The following is a 27,903-nucleotide window of genomic DNA, read 5'->3' as shown; positions in this document are numbered from 1 at the left end:
ATCTGTTGGAAAATATGAGATTTTTTTAAATGGGGGATTAAAAAAGAAAGACCACAAGAAAAAACAATACTAAAACACATACAGTGCATTTTAAATGCCCCAAAGGAGAACTGTTGGAACCATTTGTGGATCCTGCCAGCAAAATATAGCCACCTCCCAGAGGTTTTGGTGGAGAAGATGAAAATAACTCTAATTGAACAGGAAAATTTAATTTACCCACAAGTATGTGACCATTTAGAACCAAATCAAACAACTTATTTTGAAAAAATTTTTTGTTAATTTCTATGATATTGAATTAAACTGAGCATAACAAACTCAGTCGTGAAATTATTAGCTTTGCTTGTAATGTCAGGGTTAGTGTGAAAACTTGCCTTCTGTGGTATCAATACTTCTTCGGTTGAACTTGTTCAAATACAAATTCATATGCACTGTGATACACCCCTAATGTGTATTGAAAGTCCTGAAATGGTTGCAGGGTCTGCCTAGTTTTTATGAATATTCTAGCCAATTCAAGGCAGGTTTCCAGTATTAGCAGCACATACTGTATCCAGACATGAAATGAATGCCATGAAGGAGGCCACTGAGCCCTTCTCAGTATTTGAAAGGGAGCTGGAGGAGTCCAGGGGGCAAAGATTTGCGCAGCACTGTGGCTAGGGACCTGGGATATGGAGAGAAAGGGAGATGGGAAACAGAAAATGAATGAGGGGACGTGAAAGAGGCACATTCCCAGACAGAGACAGTTTATTTACAAACATGAATCAAAACAGATTTATACCTTCCTACCTCCACAGTGGATTTTCGTCTTACAAAATAGATTGGCTACCAAAATCCTTCATAAAATCTGCTTCCCCTTTGCAGTGAGAAATAAGCAAAAAGTCAAAGTTTAAAAGATCATGCACAAAATATTATATTCCCAAATATAATTATATAAGTCTTTAACTTCTTCACAAATCAATGATAAAAGATTAACTTATACTTCACTATATTTTGTAGCACTTTAAGATTTTTTCATCATATATTTATGTCCACATTTCACAAACAACATTATAAAAAGACTGTCCACTTCTTTTCTTAAAATGGGAAAACAAAGCCATAACACTTAAAAAAATCAATTTGCGGAGCATAAACTTTTTTTTATAAGAACAAAACCTAAAATAAACTCATTTCAAACCGAAAAAGCTTCAACATAAACTCTGTGTGTTTTCCAAAGGAATTCTCAGCACTCAGATTTTGGTTGGTTTAGCCTCTCTTGTGAGCTTCCCTGGTGGCTTAGTGGTAAAGAATCCCCCTGTCAGTGCAGGAGACGTGGGTTCAATCCCTGGGTCAGGAAGATCCCCTGGAGGAAACGGTTACCCACTCCAGTATTGTTGACTGGGAAATCCCATGGACAGAGGAGCCTGGTGGACTACAGTCCATGGGGTCACAACAAGACATGACTTAGCGACTAAACAACAATAAGCCTCTCTTGCATCTAGTGGTTCTTGTGTATCATGATTCCTAATTATTATTCCAAGGAAAACTTCAAGGAAGACCCTCAAGCAAGGTGGGATACATTATCACATACATAAAGGCTTTATTTATTTTTGACCTCGCCACATGGCTTGCAGGATCTTAGTTCCCCAACCAGAGATCAAACCCAGGCATGGCAGTGAAAAGGCCAAATTTTAACCATGGGACCACCATGGAATTCCTAATATAAGCTTTAGTGAAACTCGATATGCTTCATCAGAAACAGTGCTTGACCCCCTTTTTCTTTCACTCTCTCTTTTCATCTGAGAGAGTCCTTCGGAGATCTAGAAGGGTTAGATTTATTGTCTATAGTTACTACAAAATTTGGCTCACAACTTTGGGGGGAAATGCCATTTTAAGGAATTTTGTGCATGTATTATATTTTCTTTGTTTCCCTAGAGATGGATAACCTCAAAATAAGATCCAAACATTGGTTCCTTCAAATGATGTAAAAAAGAATAGTATTAAATGAGGAGGTTAGCTATCATAGAATAAGAATTAAAGTCCAAGTTTTTTATGGAAAAAAAAATTGATCCTGCATATGTCTGTGTATATGGAATAATGACCTACAAAACAAAACACTGTTGAAGAAGAAGCCAATACAATTTGCCAGTCTGACAAAATGGTTGGAATGTATAATTGGAAGATACCTTATAAAGTTCAATTCTCTGATTTTAGAGGACAGGCATAAAGGGCCCAGAGACGGTAAGTGACTTTCCTGAGTCCATTAGCAGGTTAATCTGTATGATTATTTTTATACACACATAGGCACCCACACATATACTCACTGTCGCATTTACTTCCATACATAAAATGCTTGTAACTTAAATAATAAATGAACAATAAATATGCAGATTCTCATTTGTTATTTCATCCTCATTAGTAGGAAATACCTATCTTCCAAATGAGTAAAAAGGTTCTACTTTCTTTCCACTGGTGAATTTACTGTATCAAGGCTTGGCTGTACGTCTGCTTTCTGCAGTGCCTGAAAGAAGCACAGATTGGAGCAGTAGGAAGAGTGGCAGGAAGGAACAAAAACAAAGTTGAGTCGAATCAGAATCGGAGCTTCTTTCTGTGCCAAAGATGCCCCACTGGCAGTGAAGGCTTCACATGAAATGAAACTTGGTCTGTTGTAACTTCATACCTAGCTGGAAGGTGATAATGAAGGGTATCACCACAAGACTATGAAGTAGCTCCTCCAACCACAGAGAGCAGAAATGACCAGTGTATATCTCATCTAAGTTACTGAACTATGAACTTAGGTGACTTTACTAGGTGTAATCATAGTGTCTAATTATTTTGTTATGCATATAAACATCAAAATATTTAGGCCTTAATTCAATATACAATAATATTATAGCTATTTTACCTCTTTCCATAAAATTATTTGTGGACGTAATTTTAAAGTCACTTTTTTAAACCTTAAGGTAGTTATTTTTTTTAAAAACATCATTATCTTTAATATTCTTTACTGACTTTATCCTGAAAAATCTTGTCTAGCTATATATATTAACATTAAATAACTTAAAAAAATAAATGATACATTATATATACCAAAATAGTCCCATTTTAAAGCTACCCAAGTGAAAAGGTTGAGTTTTCCAGAATAAACTAGACCCTCTAAAGTCATTTTTCCTAATTTTAATATTAAATGTATCTTCTTCTCTGACTATGCCAAATATATACACACTATTCTTAGTAACTTATGTCAGATGTAGCAGATGTAGCCATTATGAAAACATTGGGTTGGTTCACTTGTCTATTTTACTTGTTTTGTAAAGGAACATTTATTCTAAATCTAAATACATTTGCTTCCAGAAGATCTCCCCCAGGGAGATGGCAAAAAACAATGGTGTGCAGATATCCAGTGCGTGCAACCTCATATTTTCTAATAATACTGGTAGAAAGTAACTTTCAAGTATTATCATAATCCAACTGGACTTATAGATAGCTATCATATAAATTAACACTGTAAAGGAAGAAAGTCATTTGAGAAACTTGTCCTTGCTAGAACAGCTTTGCCAAAATTCCCATAGGAAACAAAGCCACCCATCCAAAAAGAACAGAGGGCATTTGGTACCCAGCATTGACCTTGAAGTACCCATATTTAACACTGCTCTGAATTCAAAGTAAACTCTAGGAAGCTGAAGAAGGGCCCACATTTTCTTTACTCATTAAAGTCATCCTCAGTGGGTAGAATTTCTTCTAAAAAGAACCTGATGGAGGCAATACCCAAGCCTAATTCCAGCTCCTAACCCTGCTGTCTATAGCTGTGGGCATTAGTAGTAATTTGATTAAAACATGAACAGAGAGACTGGCCCACTTAGAGAATCAGATTCAGATGTTTTTGCACTTAAGTTACTCAAAAGCATTTCTTAAAATTAAATTAACATGAAGTCTGCAGGGAATAGAGATTCCATAATTCATAAGTAATGAAAGGAAATTAGTCGACTAAAGAGTCAATGTCTTTCCAAAGCAGGTGCAGGAGGTCAGGAGGGGCTCGAGCTTTTCAGAAATCTCACTCCTTCACAGGTTTTGATCCAGCCACTTGATATAACTATTCCTAGTCCGAATTCCCACTGAGAAGTTGGTTGGCCAGCTGGTGAAAATCATGCACCCGTGGAAGCCATCCTCAAAGTGATCTAGGGTCACCTCCACACCCGCACTCTCCAAACGCTTTGCATACATGATTCCGTCGTCTCTCAGGACATCGTGCTCACAGGTCAGAATATAGGTCTTTGGGAGGTGCTGCAGGACCTCCTGGTCTGCGATGAGTGGGGCCGAGCGGGCATCCAGCAGCTGAGGGATCTCCTGGACAATCCTGGAGTTGCCAGTGGTCTGCATGACAGGCTTATAGTTCTTTGTGATGGAAGTGGGCAAAAGGGATGTCCAGTTTAGACGGGCCCTGAGGGAAGAAGCCTCATCCACATCCAGTGACGTGTGATTGTTGACTATCATTGCCTGGACAAAGTCATAGTTGCCATTGAAGTAGTCAACCCAGTACTTCACCATGACATACCGGGGCAGAATGGGGGTGTTCATATTTTGCTGATAAGAGGGTGTATTAAAATCTAAAGCTTGAAGAACTGGATAAATTAAAGCTTGCACTTTGAGCTTGTTTTTTAGGTTGGTGTCTTGATTAAACTGGAGAAGAAAAAGCAAACACGTTATTTCATTTCACTTTGAATGGCCACCACCATCAGCACCACCGTCCAAGCTGTTGGATATTTACTAAGAAAGGTGTGATGTTTGCAACTCATAGTTTTGAGTGAACACTTTGAAAGTACGTGATCTCTTAGGTCTTTAAACACCCATCAACACTCTTTGTATCTATCCTTTGGCATGATACTCATCATGCTTGGTGTTATGGATGGAGAGTTTTGTATTCCCAAGAAAGGCCCCAAAAGGCAGGGCCTTACTGGGGAGAAAAAACTAGTCTGACTCTTCCAGAGGACGTGGGTATGAAAAGCTAAATGAACAGATGATGGGACTCCAAAGTCTTTTAATAGGACCTCAGGGTCTCTCCTCTGATGAGCCTAGAGTCCTCACAGTTGGTGAGAGGGAGGGAATTTCAATCATGCTGGCAGTGCACCTTCCATTGTACTTCATGAGTGTGTGTCTGAGAGTGCAACTGAGATGGAAATGTGACTGAATCCTACCACTGCAGAACTCCATCCCCCCACGTCTCCCCGAAATGCAAATATATTGCCTCATTTTGTAATTCTAGTGTCTAAAATGATATATTTTTTACATAACATCTAAAAGGCAGCTAACTAGGTCACTGTGTTTCACAGGCTACTAAACAATCTTCAAGATAACATCAGCCAAACAATTTTGTTTCGCAACAGACTTTAGAACCCTATCCTGAGGGAAGCTGTAATTGCTCTGTAAAAGCAGTTTTTAATACATGCCAAGAACTGTACATACATCATCTCACTAAGTCCTGGCAACAGCCCTTCATTCAGATGGCACGATCCTCATTTTCCTGAGACTTGCCCAAAGCCGCACAGCTCCCCTAAGGGGGCTTGGATTCCACCCAGTTCTGTCTGGTTTTAAAGCCCATGATTCTCTCCCCAGTGCACCAGGACATGTGGATAGCAAACCAACCAGTGCCAAGCAGAGAACTAAGTTCTTTAATTACAGCAAAAGAGAAGAAATCAGGACATACCACAAATGAAAAGGCAGATGCTATTGGAGAATGCCAAAAGAAATTTGGAGGTAAGACGATAGAAATGCTATTCTTAAATTATTTAACCCATAAGAGGGGAAAAACTGTACTTATCTTTGAATTTACACAGCTGCCCGAAATTTGGGATGCCATTAGAGCTAGACAAAATTTAACCAAGTAAAACTCAGTGAGTGAGTGAAGTCGCTCAGTCGTGTCCGACTCTGCAACCCTATGGACTGTAGCCTACCAGGCTCCCCCGTCCATGGGATTTTCCAGGCAAGAATACTGGAGTGGGTTGTCATTTCCTTTTCCAGGAGATCTTCCCAACTCAGGGATTGAACCCAGGTCTCCCGCATTGTAGGTAGACACTTTACTATCTGAGCCACCAGGGAAGTCCCTGAAGTAAAACTCAGATTAACATATATTTTAACATTCAAAGTGGCTGAACCACTTAACTTAAAAGTTAACATCTAACTTTTTCTTTTATATTAACAAACACTTTAAAATTTTTAAATTTGGCTCTAAGTTTAAGGAAACAATCTTAGCAATTGAAACATAAGCAAAATACTGTTTTTCAAGTCCAATATGGAAAAGGAGCAGAGAATACTTCATTTCCATGCATATCCCTGAGGGGCAAGGGTCAGATGCTAAAATGCTAGCTCTCCTCTCTCATTAATTGTAATCAGGGCCTTTCCAAGGACTCAAAGACGACACTTCTTTCAATGACCCATTTTCCTACTTCAGAAAGATCTCTGAGAACTTTCCAGTGCAGTCATCTCAGTAACTTGGCCCCCGAGTAACCAGCCTACCCCGCGAGGCCTTCGCCATGCCCAGTGGACACGTGCTGTCTGCCGAACATTAACATGCACCCTCCTTTCACCAGCACCTCAGGGATTTCTGTTACCTGTTGGCCCAGGGCAGCTGCCAAATTCCCACCAGCACTGTCACCAGAAATGCCGACTCTGCCTGGGTCAACTGAATACTTGTGTAAGACTTCTGGCTGCAGGAAGTACTTCGTGGCACGTACCACATCATGAATTTGCTCAGGAAAATAAACCTTTGGAACTAGCCTGTATCTGCGAAGAAAACACAAAGTCTTTACAGGTCTTTTAAAGGTTAAAGGGAAACTGGTTCTTTTGAAGCCATGAACAAACAGGTAAGGAATTATAATAAATATATAAATAAACCATTTTCATACAATTCAAACGCGTAGTTTAAAAAAATGTAATGATTTTGTCATATATGTATGGCTGAGTTCTTTCGCTGTTCACCTGAATACATCACAACATTGTTAATCAGCTAAACCCCAATACAAAATAGTTTACCAAAAATGCAATGATTTTGTAATAGTAATTTTTTCTATCAGTCACCAAACCAAACAAGCAAAACAAAAATCTACAGCTATCACCAAGGAAGATAACAAAACTTTGAAGTAAAAGGCAGATGTTGATTATTAAAATATAGAGAGAACCACAGCAGATTCTGGAATACTATTTCTGGAAATCACTATTCCATTCACAACACTTCTGGGTTAGAAGGTGACTTAGCAGCACTTACCACTTCATTGGTCTCATGTTTATTGAGCCCACATGATATTTTTCATGACTTACTTGATAAATAAAATCGTACTCCAGTAAAGAGGTCAGGCCTTCCTGACATTAAGCCCAAGCAATGTGGTTTGCTCCTTGGAAGGCTGAAACTAAGATTTCAGCTGTCAACCAGTAAAAGGAGAACCAAGTTTCCAGAAGGCCCATGGCAGGCCCTCTGGGACACTTCTGAGGCTTCTTCTACCACCTTACTTTTCAAGATTAGAGTCTCTTTGGGATTCTACTCTGTACACTTAGTTAAGACTGATATTCCCTGAGAGCCCCAAGAGCCTTGGTTTTGTCAAATGCCCCTCTTGTAATGTCATCTTATGAATCCATTAGTAGTCTCAGTTTGGAGCATCCCAAGGTCTCCACCCTCCTTTCCTTGTTTACTATTTCTCACTCATCCTTTAAGTTTTACTTGAGAGTTTGCCTCCTCCAAGAAGCCTTCCTTGAGTTTAACTCCACTTGCTTCTGGGGCTGAGCTGGCAACCATTTCTTGATAATTCTCTGTGCTGTGGTATATTGCTGTTTATATTGCCTCATATTAGCATGACTTATTTCTGTATTTCCTCTTAAGAGTGTGTTCTCTGATATCAGGATCTGTATGTTTCCAGTGTATATTTATCAATGTGCTGAGCACACAATCATCCATCTAGTAAACCTTTTTTGAGTATTAACATATCTTCATTTTGCAAATGAAGAAACTGAGGCATAGAAAGCTATTTAACTTGCAAAATAAATCAAACACCAATCAAAATAAGGTAGGATAGAAACCAATTACTTAATTAAAATCTAATAATAGTTAATACTCAAGTCCTTTGATTTCAAATTTATAATTAGCATATTTATTCTCAGAAATTAGTTTTTTCTATACTACTCTACATAGGCTATTCATTTCCCCCATCTAAATTCCAGATATATAGTTAATTAAATATCTTGACATTCTGGGAGTTCCCTGGTAGTCTGTTGGTTAGACTACTTTCATTTCAGAGGGCACAGGTTCAATCCTTGGTCAGGAAACTAAGATCCCAAAAGCTACACAGTGCAGCCACCAAAAAAATCTTGACATTCTGTGCAGACACAATCAGATCAACAAGTATTTGTGAAATCCTCTGATAAACAGTGAATGTATATCTTGGTCTTTCAGGAATTACTACATTTTTAAAAACATAAAATGCAATAAGAAATTCCCTTAGTGGTTGCCCTGTAACAGATAAAATAAGTTATCTAGTTTCTTTTCTGCTTTTCCATCTGTGATGATCAAGTAATCCTCTGAAATTATTTTCCTCCAGTTGATTGTCACAGTGCCTTAGTGAAGCTCCCACATCTTTGGTTCATTTATTAATAATGGGTGATAGGAGTAGGAGTACACCACTTTGGCCAACAGGTGGAGTCATCTCATATGATTCTATTTACCATCAGTTCTGGGATGAGGTTTCAAATTTTTAATTTCATTATTACCAAGCTGAATTCTTAATTCTTTGAATGAAATAAGAATAAATGCACTTTATGACTCAAGGTGTGAAAATAAAGGCTGTTTTGTCTCAGAAAGATGCCAGACAGCATGAGAGGCTGTCTTCCGGGTGGCCCAGGGGGTGAGAACATGTTGTGCGCTGTTCTGAACATACATGTGAATCCAATGTTCAGATGTTGTTTCACAAAAGATCTTTGTGACTTTTGAACCAACAGGAACTGATAATCTAAAAAACAGTCTACTGCCTCAAATCTTATGAGTTGATTAATGGTGCTAAGTTGCTTCAGTCGTGTCTAACTCTTTGCGACTCCACAGACTGTAGACTGCCAGGCTCCTCTGTACATGAGATTCTCTAGGCAATACTTGAGGGGGTTGCCATTTCCTCCTCTAGAGTTGATTAATAACTGGCTCAAGTAACAGAGGAAACAACCTAGTCCTCCTGGTTCCCCTGAAGGTCAGTCTCCTAAACTGCTCCTCCCCTTATCTTTGTTCATTCTGGAAACATTCTCTAGTTTTAGTCACTAAGAAAGGATACTATTTTCACAGACAGAAGAATGCAGTCAAACTAGATATTTCTGAGGTCACGTAGTGTAAGATGAACCTTCAAAGGAGCTCAGAATTGACCTGAGAAGCATCACAATAGTTCTGTAATAGCATTACAGACACAGAAAACTGAGAGTCAGGAGGAAATTTATGAATGGTATAGTCAAAGAAAGCATGTATAGATACATGTTCCTGCTGCTTTTGTTCAAGGCTGTGTCCCTGCAAAGTACTCAAAGACGATTCTGCCTTTTCCCTCCCCAGCTGTATTGAGTTAAAGCACCTGATGAATTTGTGGTAAATACAGTCTCAATTTGCCTAACTCAGTGAAGGATAGATGACTCTGCAGTGCTTAGCTTCTGCCTATCTAATAAAACACGTGCCTCCTACCAAAAGAATAAAGTTTGGTGTAAACTTGAGAATGAGGTTTACTCAATTTAATGAATATGTACACTCTATAAAAATTAACTTTTTCCTGCTAGGTGAGGCACCTCACCAGGTGCTCTACAGAGGTTTCACTCAAATCTCAGAGTAAATCTGTGGGTTTAAGAGTGTGATCATACAGCTCAAAGGGGATGCATAACCAGCCTACAACACCTAATAAGTGGCAAAGCTACAATCCAAATTTATACCCCACATGCCTCATCCTTTTAAAATATTCTCATTCTTCAAAACCCGCAGACTTCAAATGTACAGGTGTCTTCTTACTACCTCGTCAAAGCAGTAAATTCTCAAAACTGTAGATTTCTCACATCCTAGAACTTCTTTCATGATTTCAATGTTTTTGCAATATTCTCAAAACAAATCACCTGAGACAGCGTCCGGCACATGGAACATCTTTAATTATCTGTACATGATAAATCTTTAAATAAATTTAATAATTTAATAAGGATATTTGTATTCATCCCAAACAAAATTTTAATTTTGTTTATACCTTTTATATATTTAGTTTATGCCTTTTATATGTAAAATCTGTCATTAGAGCAGCATTATTTTAGTAGGGAAAATATTAAGCCATATACCTTAAAAGACATTAAAAAAAAGAAATTGTTCCTTAATCACCTACTCTTCAGGCACGTCTCCAAGGGCTGTCTGTAGGCCCTGCATAGCTCAGAGTTTCTCAGCTCTGTATGTACCTTAGGATAATCTTGGGAGATTTATAAAAAACAAAACACTGAGGTTTCAGCTCCTCTACAAAACATTCCCATTTATTTGATCTGAGGTGGGGCCCAGCATATCTGTATTTGAAGAAAAAGTCCTCCAAGTGATGCCAGGGTTCCGAAATATCACTGAATCCAGCCGTACCATCAGTATCCTCTGAACACATCTTCCTGTTCCTGTTCCCAAAGCATTAATTCCTCTCTCCATCTCATTAGCCCTTCACCCAGCAATTCCGTATCAAATGTTCCCATGCTTTAAGTCTCATCTCAAATGCAGCTTCCTCCATGAAAACTTCTAAGAGCCCGGCCAAATGCAGCTCTCCCTTTTTGGAGCCCTCAAAGTCTCATTAAGTCATAACAGACATGCCAGCTTCTAGGAATAAACAGAAAGTCATAATTATGTACTAAAGTGGTCCAGGTATAAGCTATGCCATTCCGCAATCTGTTAATCCATTACCTACTTTATTAGTGAGCAGAGAGATGGAGCAATGCTCAGAAAGACTGACAAACTCCTCCTTAAGTCAAAGGTAGATACATGAGTCCAGAGTTGACGGGGGATGACTCTGGAAATGGAAACCCTGAGTGACACTAGTGTTCTAAGAGTGTTATAAAGTACATTCTTCCTCAAAATAACCTGGCCTGGAAACACTAGGACAGCCTTCTGCAGTGGGCAAGGACACAGTTCTATTCATGTAGTGCCAGGCGGGTGAAAGGTACACGATATTCTGGAATGAAATTCTACTCCTACTTGATTCAAGAGGGAGACAAAATCACATTCCTTTTTTGCCCCGTGCCCCCACTCCCCCCCCCCTTTTTACTGTCTCCCAAGAAGAGCTCAATAGATTCATCTTGAGAACATAAAAAATGTTAATATTTTGCTCAGTCTTAAAGAACCTGTATGTTCAGCAGGGGTTATCTGAAACAAATCAACAATTACACTCTTACTGTGCTGTTTGAGGAAGACAACTCCAGAGAAAGAATCTGCTTATTCTTCTAATTGGTGAAGCTTCCTTTCCATTAGAAGAATATATAATAAAATTTATAATAAAATTATGAAACACTGTGAATAGATAATTGTTTCTCTTTTCATTTGTGCAATAATGTTTGCGCATAAAGGTTGAAGAAGGGTTTTCCTTTCTGTTTCTTCTCTCAAAATTGCCTTCAGAGATAGCTTTGACTATCAGTCATTCAGCAAGGGAGAGCCGAGCTTAACAAAAACTTGGTTGATTGGACAATAAGTACATTCAAAAGAACTGACAGATGTCAGGATGTATCACCAAAATCCTAGGAGTGACTGATTCTAGAATTAGGATCCACTCAAACAATGTGATTCCTGATGCTGTTTACAAGTTAAGGCTTCCTGAGACGTCTCTATGGACACAGCTGGGAGCTCTCCAGGCCTCCCTTCCCTCATTCAGATACAAACCTTGCTTTTAACTTCAAGGGGCGCTAAAGAGCCAAGCAGTCCCTCAGGGGCCACTGGAGCCCAAGTAGGCTTGGTACAAAGTCCCTCTGACCTACTTTCTCTGTGATTTCAGAAGCTAAACTGAGCTCTGGGCTCAGGTGTGGATGGAACTAAGCTTCCCTACCTCACTGCTTGTTGACAGCACAGGCTTTCTGTATAGCTTCACCCTCCTCCCCACAAATTCTAAAAGTCCTAAACCACAAGAGAGAAACCAGTGGATTTTTTTTTAGTCAAAAACAGAGTCAAGAAGACTTTACCTTAATATGTCTAATAAGGAGACATTCATTAGTTAATGATTGTTAAGGACCTAAAACAACCTATTTTTTAAAAAGAAGTCACAATATTATCTTTCTGTAGCATTAAACTGTTTGTAACACTGGCCTTTAGGTTTGCTAATACAGTGGCCTGGACTGAGTGAAAGGAAAGCTTGGGCCAAATCTCCCCTTTCTCGGAGGGAACCCTGAAGAATTCAGTCTGCCCACCTCCCGGGGCTGCCTGGGTCGGGGTGATACGTGAGGATTTCTCCACTCAGGACAGGGAGGAAGAGCAGGAAAAGGAGCGAAGGGCAAGTCACAGTGAGGTGACTGTCACGTCGTGTCTTTCAGAGTATCTTGTTTGAACAACTATCAACATGTACGTCTCACTGTGCCTCCTAGAAGGTTTGTGATTTTGTCAGCTTGCACTCATCTAATCTTATGGATGAGGAAGACAGTCATAAGAGTCCCATTGCTTATAACTCTGTTAGCAGCAGACCAAGATACACACTCCAGCTTCCTTCCTGTCTTCTGAGCAATGTTCTTCTTTACAACTCTGGCAAGTTTTAAGTTCTCTGTGCATACTGCTACCTGATATTTGGTGGATGGGAAAAGGTCTCCATCAACACAAAATAGAAAGTTTGAGTGTAGCAAAGACTTAAGCAAAACACAACTTGAAACCACTTTTCACAACCAAAAAAGCTAGAATTTAATAATATCCAGCTTAATAATACTTTGTTATTATCTCCCATTTTATCTTTTTGTAATGGAAGTACGATGACCACTTAATATTATATTGTATGTATAACATACTGATTTGACATTTATATATATTATGACATATGACTACAATAAGTCTAGTTACCATTTATCACCATACATAGTTAATACAACATTACTGACTATATTCACCATGTTATACATTAGCATCTTATCTTTCAAAAAAATTAAATATTCCTTTTCCCTCATGTTTTATGGTTTTACTATTGTGTTTCATTATATAAACTACAGGTAAAAAGTTATCATGTTACAGTTAAACTGCACTAAAGTTTATGAAAATAAGCTTATAAACATAAACTACCCTCCCAGGTTATGTACGTGAGGATACATCCATGTATTTTTGGTATTATAAGATGAACTCTTTCATTTACTTCAAAAATACTTATTGTGCAATTATGTGTAAAAATAGCATAGTGTTGTTGAAGCTACTGAATAGAAGTCATGGCCTATTTTTATGCCTTGAGATCTTTATCTACCTTAGTTGTTAGATCTGTCCCCAGAATCTTGAGCCAATACCAATGACGTTAACTCAGGAGTTCCAGCTCATGGTTGTGCTTCATGTGAAGTGATTTCATCCTCAACCCTTGCCTATCAGCTTCCTCAGATTATATAGAACCTTCCAGAAGGCCATCCCCACACTGAAACAAAGCCATGACAGCACTACCCACTTCTGTTAGCCTCAAGGATAAGGAGCAGTTGTGTCCAGACAGCCTCCCTGCTAGGAGAAAGAATTCCAGGAGAACCCAGAGTCCACCATCCTTCTGAAGGCCCCCAGGTATACACCCATATTTCTTATCTCCAGAAGCATGAGTCCCTCCATTAGTCATCTCTCATATTTCATTTCCTTAATGTTCTCATCCTCCTCCTTTCCTCCCAGTCCCTCTCATTTCCCCATTTTGTACTTCCATGACCAATTCACTCCTTTAACTAGGTTCTGCTCATCCTTAGGAGTACAATTCAAATCTTCGAACTAGATAACACCTTACCTATTAGATGCCTCCATCACTACTTCCCTTTCTACTTCAAATCACTTATCATGTTTAACATTATTTGTTCAAGATTTGCTTTCCCATCTAGATTGTAAACTCTATGAGGGCAGAAATTATGTTTAGTCACACTGTTATGCATTAGAATTTAACACAATAGCTGGCACATTACAGGAAGTCAATAGATATTTATGGAATAAAGGAAGGAAGAAAGAGGTGAACAGTGAGGAGAAATATGGTCCCATGTCAGACCTCTGAACATACTTTCCAAGAGAAACATCACAGTCATATGACGTTGGCCATACCTCAACTAGAGCATAAAGGTTATGTGACTCTTTAGAGTTTGGCTGGCCTGGATGGATCCTAATCACCTTAGCTCATTATTGCTGCAAAGAAAAGTTCTGTGACTTCCAAACATGTTGATGAATACAGTTGGACCTTTCTGTCCATGGGCTAGGGCATTGAGCCTCCAGACTTGCCTAGTGCCTTAGAGCATCCAAGGTCCTTTCATCTCAGATGTCCAAAGTGATTCTTGTAACAACTCTCTGAAATCACTAACCATCTCAAAGTGTATTCATTCATTCAGTTCAGTTCAGTTCAGTCACTCAGTCATGTCTGACTCTTTGTGACCCCATTAAATGCAGCAGGACAAGCCTCCCTGTCCATCACCAACTCCTGGAGTTTATTCAAACTCACGCCCCTTGAGTCAGTGATGCCATCCAACCATCTCATCCTCTGTCACCCCTTTCTCCTTCTGACTTCAATCTTTCCCAGCATCAGAGTCTTTTCAAATGAGACAGCTCTTTGCATCAGGTGGCCAATAGCAACATCAGTCCACCCAATGAATATTCAAGACTGATTTCCTTTAGGATGGACTAGTTGTATCTCCTTGCAGTCCAAGGGACTCTCAAGAGTCTTCTCCAACACTACAGTCCAAAAGCATCAATTCTTTGGTATTCAGCTTTCTTCACAGTCCAACTCTCACATCCATACATGACTACTGGAAAAACCATAACCTTGACTAGATGGATCTTTGTTGGCAAAGTAATGTCTCTGCTCTTTAATATGCTGTCTAGGTTGGTCATAACTTTTCTTCCAAGGAGTAAGCGTCTTTTAATTTCATGGCTGCAGTCACCATCTGCAGTGATTTTGGAAACCCCAAAAATAAAGTCTGTCACTGTTTCCACTGTTTCTCCATCTATTTGCCATGAAGTGATGGGACTGGATGCCATAATCTTAGTTTTCTGAATGTTGAGTTTTAAGACAACTTCTTCACTCTCCTCTTTCACTTTCATCAAGATGCTCTTTAGTTCTTCACTTTCTGCTATAAGGGTGGTGCCATCTGCATATCTGAGGTTATTGATACTTCTCCCAGCAGTCTTGATTCCAGCTTGTGCTTCTTTCAGCCCAGCATTTCTCATGATGTACTCCGCATATAAGTTAAATAAGCATGGTGACAATATACAACCTTGACGTACTCCTTTTCCTACTTGGAACCAGTCTGTTCCATGTCCAGTTCTAACTGTTGCCTCCTGACCTGCATACAGATTTCTCAGGAGGCAGGTCAGGTGGCCTGGTATTCCCACCTCTTTCAAAATTTTCTGCAGTTTGTTGTGATCCATACAATCAAAGGCTTTGGCATAGTCAATAAAGCAGAAATAGATGTTTTTCTGGAACTCTCTTGCTTTTTTTGATGATCCAGCGGATGTTGGCAATTTGTTCTCTGGTTCCTCTACCCTTTCTAAATCCAACTTGAACATCTGGAAGTTCATGGTTCACGTATTGCTGAAACTTGGCTTGGAGAATTTTGAGCATTACTTTGCTAGCGTGTGAGATGAGTGCAATTGTGCGGTAGTTTGAGTATTCTTTGGGATTGCCTTTCTTTGGGATTGGAATGAAAACTGATCTTTTCCAGTCCTGTGGCCACTGCTGAGTTTTCCAAATTTGCTGGCATATTGAAAGCAGCACTTTCACAGCCTCATCTTTTAGGATTTGAAATAGCTCAACTGGAATTCCATCACCTCCACTAGCTTTGTTCATAGTGATGCTTCCTAAGGCCCACTTGACTTCCCATTCCAGGATGTCTGGCTCTAGGTGAGTGATTATACCATCGTGTTTATCTGGGTCGTGAAGATCTTTTTTGTATAGTTCTTCTGTGTATTCTTGCCACCTCTTCTTAATATCTTCTGCTTCTGTTAGGTCCATACTATTTCTGTCCTTTATTGTGCCCATCTTTGCATGAAATGTTCCCTTGGTAACTCTAATTTTCAAGACGAGATCTCTAGTCTTTTGAATAAGTGTCTCAGGTCTTTCACTGGCTCACAGGTATATTGTTCTTCTGCTGTGACCTGCAGGGTTTCTGTAAAAGAGTCAGACCCAGCTGAACAAGTCAGACCCATTCTATTGTTCTATATTTAACTTTTTAAAAAAAAATCTTAAAAACATCCTATCTATCCTTCTTTGTCTTGTGATACACCTAGGCTTAAAAGAACACTTGGAAGATTAGGCTCATGTGGAGAATTCTCATAGTGCCAAGTAAAACAAGACCACCTTCTGTCCTTTCCTCAGGCCTTTGAGGAGCTGGAGCTACACAGGAAACCACTGAAGAGGCCCTGAAGTCAGTTCACTGGCCCTGAGCTTCAGGGCCTTGATCTATAACGGGGTTTCATCTGCCTAAACAGTTGCAGTCTTCCTTTGACCAGCAGCCCAGGCCATATGATATGCTTGACACTTCTTGCAATATAAAATTGCACCAGGGGCCCTCGAGTGATTTGGGAGGCCCTGATGATTTATCTAGGATGGTCTGGGAGTTGTCCAGGGCTGTCTAGTGTCAAATTTGCTGAGGAGGCTGCCACAGCACCACTCTGGTTCTAAGACTCTTGTTCACAGGGTCAGAGCTGCTTCAATGACTCTGGACACTAGCCCTTCCAAGGGACTGGAGAGGCAAGGATTCCCTTAGGTTCCCGATCCAGAGTAGGGGCAAAAAAAGAGGTAAGCTGTGAAGGGGAGCTCAGCTGGCAGAGAGAGGCAGAGGGAAGGTAAGCAAGGTCAGGGCATGGAAAGTGGCAATTGTTGCCATAAACCCGTCACTTGGCATCATTAGCTCCCTTCAGTGTTAGCTTTCAATTATTTTTTGAGATTATTTTCCATTATAGGTTATTACAAGGTATTGACTATAGTTCCCCGTGCTGTACAGTAAACCTCTGTTGCTTGTTGCATATCTACTTTTTAAAAATAAGAAATGTAGCATTCTATTCATACTAAGTCAAACAAGTAGAATCAAATGTCATAAATTTTTTAGTTAGGCAAAAATTCATAAGTTTTCTAAAATATATATAAAAATTGTTTATGTGTTTGTGTGCTTAATCGTTCAGTTGGGTCTGACTGTTTTGCAGAAACCCCGCAGGTCACAGGAGAAGAACAATACACCTGTGAGCCAGTGAAAGACCTGAGACACTTATTCAAAAGACAGGTACCTGTGAAGTAATTAGCCTCCAGCTAATAAAAAAAAAAAAAAAAGTAATGCGATAAACCAAGAAGAAAGATTTGCACCAAAAAAAAAAAAAAAAAAAAAAAGACAGGTACCATCAATAGAGAAGTAAAACGATGTAGTAGGTTGCCTCCTATGTAAAGTCTTAATGGGGCTTGGGGCCTCTCTTGTTTCCTTGGCTAATGTGGTTCTGGACAATTGTCTGGCCCTTGGTTGTCTTCTGGCAGAACAAGGCAGAGTTTGTACATAACTAATACTTCCTGCTGCACTTGGATCAATGTGACAGGATAGTCACACACTAACTAACTAAAAGTCACTCAGTCATGTCTGACTCTTTGAGACCCCAAAGAGCCATCAAGCTCCTCTGTTCATGGAATTCTCCAGGCAAGAATACTGGGTAGCCATTACCTTCTCCAGGGAATCTTTTCAACCCAGGGATTGAACCCACGTCTCTTGCATCTCCTGCATTGCAGGCGGATTTTTTTTTTTTTACCACTGAGCTACCAAGGAATCCCCATATATATGTATACAAAAGTTTTTCTACTACTCTTGATAAAGGCATGAGAAAGAACATCAAAAAAAAAAAAGAAAAGAGCTGGAAAAATTGGAAAACATGAACTATATGAAATGGGAGCACTGAATTTAAAATATAAAAAGTGAAACAAACTAGATGAAAGTATAAAATCATCAAACAGTTCAGTTGTTTTTAAACATGACTGTTCATTAGAAACATATCTGGAGCTTTGGAGAGAAAAAACAATACCTGGGCATTTGCATTTTTCAAAAAATTCCAAGGTAATTCTGATATGCATCTGGATTTTAAAAAGTGATTACAAGTTTTTCTATTAAATGGTAGTTTTGATGATACAGAATTCTATTATTTTTTGGTTGATCAATCATGATACAATGGCATTAAGTGGGTAATAGTTACATAATCACAATAATAAAAGAAGTTTATCAGTTTTCACAGTCAATAGCCAGACAAAAAATAAGAGATAATTATAATTGTAAGCCATAGTGGGAATATGATTAACTTAACAATATAAAATAATTACATACAATTGAGGGGTCAAGCAGAGTGATGTGGTAAGTGGAAGTGCATACATGCACGTTTTTATCCGCCCATCCAGCTATGTCTTTTGGTTGGTGCATTTAATCCATTTACATTTAAGGTAATTATCAATATGTACAATCCTATTATCATTTTATTAATAGCTTTGGGTTTGTTTTCTGTACGTCTTTTCCTTCTCTTGTGTTTCCTGCCTAGAGAAGTTCCTTTAACATTTGTCGTAAAGCTGGTTTGGTGGTGTTGAATTCTCTTAATTTTTGCTTGTCTGGAAAGCTTTTGATTTCTCCACCAAATCTGAATGACAGTCTTCCTGATGGGCAGAGTATTCTTGCTTGTAGGTTCTTCCCCTTCATCACTTTAAATATATTGTGTCATTCCCTTCTGGCTTGTAGAGCTTCTATTGAGCAATCAGCTGATAACCTGATGGGAGTTCCCTTGTATGATATTTGTCATTTTTCCCTTGATGCTTTTAGAATTTTATCTTTAACTTTTGTCAGTTTGATTACTACGTGTACTGGGATGTTCCTGCTTGGGTTTATCCTACCGGGGACACTGTGCTTCCTGGACTTGTTTGACTATTTCTTTCCCATGTTAGGGAAGTTTTCAGCTATTACCTCTTCAAATATTTTCTCAGATCCTTTCTCTCTGTCTTCTCTTTCTGGGACCCCTATAATGCAAATGTTGGTGTGTTTAATGTTGTCCCAGAGGTCTCGTAGGCTGTCTTCATTTTTTTTTCCATTATTTTTTCTATATTCTGTTCTGCAGCAGTGATTTCCACCATTCTGTTCTCCAAGTCACTTATCCATTCTTCTGCCTTAGTTATTCTGCTATTGATTCCTTTTAGGCTATTTTTCATCTCTATTTGTTCTTTAGTTCTCCTAGGTCTTTGGTAAACATTTCTTGCATCTTCTCCATTCTGTTTCTGAGATCCTGGATCATCTTTACTATCATTATTCTGAAGCTTATTTCCACTTCATTTAGTTGTTTTTCTGGGGTTTTATATTATTGTCCTTTCATCTGGGATATAACTCTGCTTTTTCATCCTGATTAACTTTCTGTAATGTAGTTTTCTTTCTAGCTGCTATGGGATTGTAGTTCTTGCTTCTTCTATCTGCCCTCTGGTGGATGAGGCTAAGAGATTTCTGTAAGCTTCTTGATGGAAGGGACAGGGTGGGAAAAGCTAGGTCTTGCTCTGGTGGGCAGGGCCTTGATCAGTAAAGCTTTAGTCCAACTATATGCTGATGGGTGGGACTGTACTCCCTCCCTGGTAGTTGTGCCTGAGGCAACCCAGTCCTGGAGTCTACAGGCTCTATGGTAGGGTTAATAGTGACCTCCAAGAGGGTCTATGCCAAGGGGGACCTTCCAGGACTGCCGCTGCCAGTGCCCCATCCCTGTGGTAAGCCCCTGCTGATCCAGCCTCCACAGGAGACCCTCCAACACTAGGTGTTTTGATTCAGTTTCCTGTGGGGTCATTGCTTCTTTCCTCTGGGTCTTGGTGCACACAAGATTTTTTTTGTACCCTTTCCAAGACTGGAGCCTTTGTTTTCCCAAGTTCTGTGAAAGTCCTGTAATCAAATCCACTGACCCTCAGGGTCAGATTCCCTGGGGATTCCCAGTCCCTTTGTCAGATCCCCAGGCTGGGAAGCCTGATATGGGGCTCAGAATCTTCACAACAGTGGGAGAACTTTTTGTTCTCCAGTTTGTAGGTCACACACCTGGCAGTTATGGGATTTGATCTTATCCTGATTGTACCCCTCCTACTATCTCAACTGTGGCTTCTTCTTTGTCTTTGGATGTGGGGTATCTCTTTTTGGTGGGTTCCAGCGCCCTCCTGTCTGTGGTTGTTCAACAGTTATTTGTGATTTTGGTGCTCTCACATGAGGAGAGAGCACACACCCTTCTACTCCACCATCTTGAACCAGAAGCACTTCAATGTTAGTTTGATTCTAGCTCAAAGAAGCATAAGAACCTGAGGTGTGATTCCACCTGATTTATTCTATTCTTCCCTCCACCTATGTGACTTCACGCAGGTTACTTAACTTTATGGACCTCAAATTCCTCATCTATGAGGAAAATTATCAAAATACTTATTTTGGATGACTCCTACGAGAGCTAAGCAAAACTCTTTACTCATTCATTCCATAAAGAGGTATTAAATGCTCTTCTGGTGTTATGTGACTAATCTTCAACATGTGTTTGTTTTTTCTTGGCGGGGTGGGGGCTGGGGTAGGGGAGGGGCTTGTCCCATACCTCCATCAAGCAATGCAGCAGACATCAGTTGGGTATCTAACAGTTCAACTCAATTCTGAGAGTATCTATGGAAATAGCATCAGATTCCACAGATTAAGGGATCAACATTTGTTCTCTGTGGTTCAGTCAGTAAAGAATCTGCCTGCAATGCAGGAGACCACCTGAAATGCAGGAGACCTGGGTTCAATGCCTGGGTCAGGTTGGGAAGATCCCCTGGAGAAGGAAATGGCAACCCACTCCAGTATTATTGCCTAGAAGAGTTGGACACAACTCAGTGACTAAACCACCACCTATAAAACTGTAGGATTCCCCCCTGCTTCAGACATCAGACACAAGCCCAAGTAATCACGTATGCTTCTTAGCAAGTTATAGACCGGAGGTTCCAACAATCCCCTCCAACACAGGCTGCCAACCCCAAGTCCAAGTACTTCTGACCACCTGGCTATAAATCAGAGGGTTCTACGACTTCCTCCTCAGGCTCAATTAATTTGCTAGAGTGGCTCACAGAACTCAGAGAAAGGTTTTGCTCTCGAGGTTACTAATTTATTATAAAATCAGATGGAAGAGATATGAAGGGCAAGGTACATGGGAAGGGTTCAGAGTTTCCATGTCCTCTCAAAGGTGTACCACTCTCCCACCTACATGTGTTCACTAAGTGGAAGCTTTCTGAACCCTGTCCTTTGGGTTTTCATGGAAGATTCATTACATAGGTATGACTGATTAAATCACTGGCCACTGGCAATTGATTCAGCCTCCAGCCCCTCTCCCCTCCTCAGAGACCAGAGTGTAGGAAAGTTCCAGCCCTCTAATCACATGGTTGGTTCTCCTGGCAATCAGTATCCCCATCCTTAGCTGCTTCCAAAGATCATCTCATTCACAAAACAAAGACATCTTTAATACTCTGAATACAGGAAATTTCAAGGATCTGGGGAGCTGTGAACCAGGAACTTTGGATGAAGACCAAGTACACATGAAAAATATATATTTGGTCATCTGTATGACGAAACATATATTTCTAAAAGTCGCAATATCACAAATGTCCTCTATCTTCCAGGGACAATTCCAGACACTAATGATCAGCTATGAGCAAAGCAGACAACCATCCCTAAAATCTCTGCCTTCACAAAATTTACATCTTTTATTTCTACCTGATACAATAAGCACATAATAAGTTATATATATGGTCTGTCAGTCCACTGATAATTGGAGATAGTTTTGAAAATGTGGAGAATTTTAATTGATAATTTTGGAGAAAAATAGAAGGAAAGTGGACTGAAATTTTAGGGGTGTAAACGAAGGCCTTGTTGAAAGGATAATATTTGGACAAAGATCTGAAGGAGGAGAAACAGTGTATACATAGCACCTGCACATGTCTGCCATGGAACACCATGATTTTTGTGTTACTACAATCACTGATGTTGTTAAAACTATTTTTCACATTCTTCAGTTCAGTTCAGTTCAGTCACTCAATCGTGTCCAACTCTTTGTGACACCATGAAATGCAGCACACTAGGCTTCCCTGTCCATCACCATCTCCTGGAGAATACTCAAACTCATGTCCATTGAGTCAGTGATGCTATCCAACCATCTCATCCTCTGTCATCCCCTTCTCCTCCTGCCTTCAATCTTTCCCAGCATCAGGGTCTTTTCCAATGAATAAGTTCTTCCCATCAGGTGGCCAAATTATTGGAGTTTCAGCTTCAGCATCAGTCCTTCCAATGAATATTCAGGACTGATTGCTGTTAGGATGGACTGGTTGGATCTCCTTGCAGTCCAAGGGACTCTTAAGAGTTTTCCAACACCACAATTCAAAAACACCAATTCTTCAGCACTCCACTATCTTTACAGTCCAACTCTCACATCCATACATGACTACTGGAAAAACCATAGCTTTGACTAGACTGACCTTTATGGCAAAGGGATGTCTCTGCTTTTTAATATGTTATCTAGGTTGATCATAGTTTTTCTTCCAAGGGACAAGTGTCTTTTAATTTCATGGCTGCAATCACCATCTGCAGTGATTTTGGAGCCCCCCAAAATAAAGTCTGTCACTGTTTTCTTTCTTTCCCCATCTATTTGCCATGAAGTGATGGGACCAGATGCCATGATCTTAGTTTTCTGAATGTTGAGCTTTAAGCCAACTTTTTCACTCTCCTTTTCCACTTTCATCAAGATGCTCTTTAGTTCTTCTTTGCTTTCTCCCATAAGGGTGGTGTTATCTGCATATCTGACGTTATTGATATTTCTCCCAGCAATCTTGATTCCAGCTTGTGCTTCAGTCCAGCATTTCTCATGATGCATTCTGCATATAAGTTAAATAAGCAGGGTGACAATATACAGCCTTGATGTATTCCTTTCCCGATTTGGAACCAATCTATTGTTCCATGTCCAGTTCTAACTGCTGCTTCCTGACCTGCATACAGATTTCTCAGGAGGCAGGTCAGATGGTCTGGTATTCCCATCTCTTTCAGAATTTTCCACAGTTTATTGTGATCCACACAGTCAAAGGCTTTGGCATAGTAAATAAAGCAGAAGTAGATATTTTTCTGCAACTCTCCTGCTTTTTCAATGATCCAGTGGATGTTGGCAATTTGATCTCTGGTTCCTCTGCCTTTTCTAAATCCAGCTTGAACATCTGGAAGTTCATGGTTCATGTACTTTTGAAGCTTGGCTTGGAGAATTTTCAGCATTACTCTTTGCTAGAGTGTGAGATGAGTGCAATTGTGCAATAGTTTGAGCATTCTTTGGCATTGTCTTTCTTTGGGCACATTCTTCTTAGTTTCCCAGAAAAACAGCTAATACAGAACTGGTAGAAGCAACTCAAAACACTGATATTAATACTAATAATGATAATAATAGGCTATACTAAGAATAGTGAACACATCACTGTTTACAAGGTCTGAGTTGTAGAACCTAACTCCAGGAGAATACCTTTTCCAACTCTTGGATGTAGAAGAGATTCTCTTAAAGTGTTTATTGGTTTTTAGATATAAAAGGCAGTAATCAAACTATATACTATAGATAACTGATTGCATATTTCTCTCAAAATCTCAGTAAATTCCTTTTCCAGAAGTTTCTAAAACTAAAGTAAAAAATAGATAATTTGAGGCATTATAAAGCTAGTTCAAGAAATTTTACGTTACATCAGAGATCATTTTTTGTGACCTTGGGAAGATCAGTGCACCTCTCTGGACTTTAAGTTTAGATTTTATCACTTGTAAAATAAAGTAACTAGATAGTTACTTAGGATCCTTTCTTAAATTTTCTCGTATGACAATTATTAATTACTTACTCAATGGAGACAATGACAGCATTCAATTCCTCAGCCATGGCTGTACACAGTTCATCATAATACCTGATTTCTAAAAGAGACAAGAGAGCAATCACTCACTATAAAGAAGTCTATTTGATACTGTCCATTGTTAAATTCTGCTAACTGTGGACTGTTTTAGACTCAGACTTCAGTTATAGTAAGAACAATAAAAACTAAATATGAACATACATCTCATTAACAGAGTTACAAGTACAAATACAAAAGAATTAACCTGGTTTCTGATAAAATGCAATTGCTATAAAATAACAGGAAATCCATACTAGATTACCTTCAAATGTGTTTTTAATTAAAAATTTCTTTCATAATCGTCTATATAAAGTACATTAGATTCATTCTGATTTTGTAATTCTTCAAAGAGGTATGCCTTTCCAAAAATCATAGTAAATAAGCAGTTCCTCCTTAGAACCAAAAAATTTTCTTTTAATACCCTCATTTCCTGTGATTCAGAAAAGTCACCAATTTGAAGACTATGGTATTCTGTTTAAACCAACATATAACAAATAGAGTTTTAGGAAGTCTTAGCATTTCTTAGAAAGAGAATCCAAAAGTTTTTATATATTTTAATATGTAAAACTTTAATCCCTTAGCTGTTCTTTGGATCTATTAATAGTCTTACATTAAGTGCTAGATTGTCTCAAAAGAAAGCCAAAAAATACCTTATTTATACACTTTCCAAGGCAGTATTAGAACCAGAAGTTCAATAACTACATAAACAGTTGCATATCTCCTCCAGACTGAGCCTTTCCTCTCTGGTGGGACTGATGAGTCAAAACTGTGTGGAAAAGGCTAGGCTGACTCATAATCCATACCATTCCTGGCACTTCCACATCCTGGCCTCTGGTGTACTGTCTCTCCTGGCAAGTGTCCAAGGCTACAGATGCAATCTTTTCTAGGGCAGAGACTCTGTTTTACTCATTTTTGTTTCCCCATCATCCAGCACACAATAGAGTAACCAAAGGTCCAGGTTTGCACACAACTATTTGAGGTTTTGTACCCAAAGTCCTATACTCCAGGAAACCTCTCGGCCCTGGGCAGAGCTACATATTCAGTAATCATCTGTTGGAAATGTGAACAAATCAATGAATAAAAGAACAAATGATGAATATGGAGTTAAATGAAATGAGATTACTAGAGAAAGTTACACTTTTTGGCCTTTGCCACATTTTTTTTTTAAAAGACAAACCAGAACAAGTTGCCTTTGCCTTTTTTAAAAAAAACTTTACTGTTATTTATTTACTTCGCTTCCTAAGTGACTCAGCCAGTAAAGAATCTGCCTGCAAAGGAGGCGACCCAGGCTTACTCCCTGGGTTGGAAAGATCCCCTGGAGAAGGGTATGGCAACCCACTCCAGTATTCTGGCCTGGAATTCCACTGACACAGAAGCCTGGTGGGCCACAGTTCATGGGGCTGCAAAGAGTTGGACATGACTGAGTGACTAAAAACAACAACATTTATTTATTTGGCTGCACTGGATTTTAACTGTGGCAAGTTGCAGCATGTGGGATCTAGTTCCTTGAAGCTAGGCGCCCTGTATTGGCAGTGTGGAGTCTTAGCTACTGGACCACCAAGGAAGTCCCACCATAGCCTTTAAACTTAATGGATGAAAATAATCTCTGGGCTGAAGATAAGAAAGTAGCTCCATAATAATTATGAGCAGAGGTAAGGCCCTTATCTCTCCTCCTTAGTATGCTTTTCACTGGCTGCTCCACTTGGCTACCTGCCATTTTTAATGTGTATTCTGCTCATGAAAGTTAGCCAATGATAAAGAGAATGTTCTTGAACTTTTCAAGGTCATTTCCTTTTAACTGGGGCATACATTTAATATTTTCATCTTTGGTTTCATAAGCAGATAAAATGTTGATGAGTTAACATGTATACACAGAAATCCTTGTTTTATTTCATAGAAAGATGTCTTCAAAACACAAGTTAGTCTAGAGCTATAGATACCTGCCTCATATTCTGGCCCAACTTTACCTTGTTTGGGTATAGAAAGCAACTTCAGTACTTCACAATAAGTTAGTGTATGATTTAGATTACAGGAAATATTTTCAAAACAGTCTGCCTGAATTAACAAACAAACAGGCAAAACTCTTGGTTCAGGGTAGCTATATAATTAATCATCCAAACCAGGATCCTTTCAAGAATGGAAAGTGGGGAGGAGGGGATGCTATGAATAACTTTGCTGGGATGGGAGTGATAACTGGGACTGCCAGGGGGACCAAGTCCAGTGGTCCCTTCTCCTTACCCAATAAGAAAGTCAACCCAGTCATGTATCTGCCAGGGCCAGCCACAACCCCAAACAGTCTAAAGGTGAGGACATACTTGCGCTTGCCAAGGCCCAGCCTCCTCCATGGATATAAACAACACTGCGTTTCAGAGGCTCTTCTGGCTTTGGAGGGCCTTCAAACACTCTGACTTCCACACCGTCAAAGTCAGTGTCAGTCACCTTCACCCGAGCAGACGACCATGCGCTTTTCTTGCCAAAAGAAATGATGATGAAGTTCAGCGCGAGCAGATGATGGCTGAGGCCCAGGTAGTGTATCAAGTTGCTCTGGAGGATGAGGGGGGAATGAGAGAGAGGGTGCGTCAGCTTTTTCGTTACCTGAGCCACACTCACCAACCCTCAGCATTTGAATTCTTACATGCAATTGCCACTACCCTTGAGGACTCACTGGCCACTTTCAATAAAATAACACAATGTATCTATCTTTCATTCCTTGAGCTTCCAGAGTATTTTCTTATATGAGATCTTCTTTGATCTTCAGATAATCTCTGAGAGGGAAATGTGTCACTAGTCTTGTTTTATCAAGCAGGCTTAGAAATTAGCTGAATGTGCCCATCTTCCTGGTTAACTGGAAGTTCTGCAACTCAAACCTGGGAACTGTGAATTCCAGTTTTTAGTCCCTTTCCTCACCCTAAATTAGCACATCACATTTCCAATAACATACGAGGAGTGAAGGAAGAATACTTTATTTGAATACACATAAAAGAGAGGAAGTTTTATATTTACTGATAAGTATTTTAAAAAATTTTTAAGCTTATATATTTAAGTGTGGTTGTTTTGAGAGCAGGAGAAAGGAATGAGTGTGTGAGGGAGAAGAAGCAGAGTCGGCTGTGGCACTGGAGTTTGGAAGCAGAGCAGCTCAGACATAACCAGAAACTTTGCAGAAATGTGCAAAGAACATGCAGCCTGTTGTCTCTTCCCCTTTAAGCTCTGAGACCATCGAGTTCTGCATTAAGAGTTCACAGGAAGTTATCTGGTTGGAGAGGAGACCCAGGCTAACCACTGAGCAAAGACCCTGAAGAGTGCACTCCCTCTTTCTGCTCCTCATACAAGCTCTTCCTATTGAGTACTCTTATAAAACTAACCTCCCTGCAACACCTACAGGCCATGTTACAAAGTCAGAAAATTGGAAACCATCTGGAAGCCAGTGACTAGTCAAGCTAGAGAGGCTGAGAAGTGTCACAGAGTGATTAGAAACCTTCCTGGCACAGGAGCATGAACTCAGATACTATATCTCCTAGTGGCTCTCAAACTTGAAGGGGAGCAGATGAAGAGTAACAGTGTGCTTCTGTAGAATATGAAACAGAACACTGATGATTAGTGAAATATTTAATGCAATCATAAGATCAAGAAGACAATGTCACTAGTAGAAATAAGAGCTCTATGTAATCTGCAATCCACCATAATACAGCTTCCCAGAACACACATGGAGCACACTGTTATGCCTTGAAGAGGATACAGATGTGCTATGACACTGATCCTCTCTGTCTCTGGGCAGCCAAGTTCCTGAGCCATTTACCCCACTGTCTCATATAAAATATTATTACTGTAT

At 39.5% G+C, this 27,903-nt stretch overlaps 1 protein-coding gene across 1 annotated transcript in view; it reads right to left on the bottom strand.

Moving 5' to 3' along the window:
• Window positions 1-723: 723 nt before the first annotated feature.
• The window catches only part of NCEH1 (neutral cholesterol ester hydrolase 1), a 70,041-nt gene continuing 42,861 nt past the window's right edge, over window positions 724-27,903 (bottom strand). The window contains exons 2-5 of the mRNA XM_065942917.1: window positions 26,390-26,618; window positions 24,027-24,096; window positions 6,582-6,753; window positions 724-4,653 (exon numbers count right to left, since the gene is read on the bottom strand). Coding sequence (XP_065798989.1) covers window positions 4,036-4,653; window positions 6,582-6,753; window positions 24,027-24,096; window positions 26,390-26,618 — 1,089 coding nt within the window. The 3' untranslated portion in view covers window positions 724-4,035. The remainder of the gene's footprint in view (window positions 4,654-6,581; window positions 6,754-24,026; window positions 24,097-26,389; window positions 26,619-27,903) is intronic.

The sequence above is a fragment of the Muntiacus reevesi genome, chromosome 8, assembly GCF_963930625.1.
Source record: "Muntiacus reevesi chromosome 8, mMunRee1.1, whole genome shotgun sequence".
NCBI classification, from domain to species: Eukaryota; Metazoa; Chordata; class Mammalia; order Artiodactyla; family Cervidae; genus Muntiacus; species Muntiacus reevesi.
Note: the sequence above shows the minus strand (reverse complement) of the source record. Positions and strands in the feature narration are given on the sequence as shown.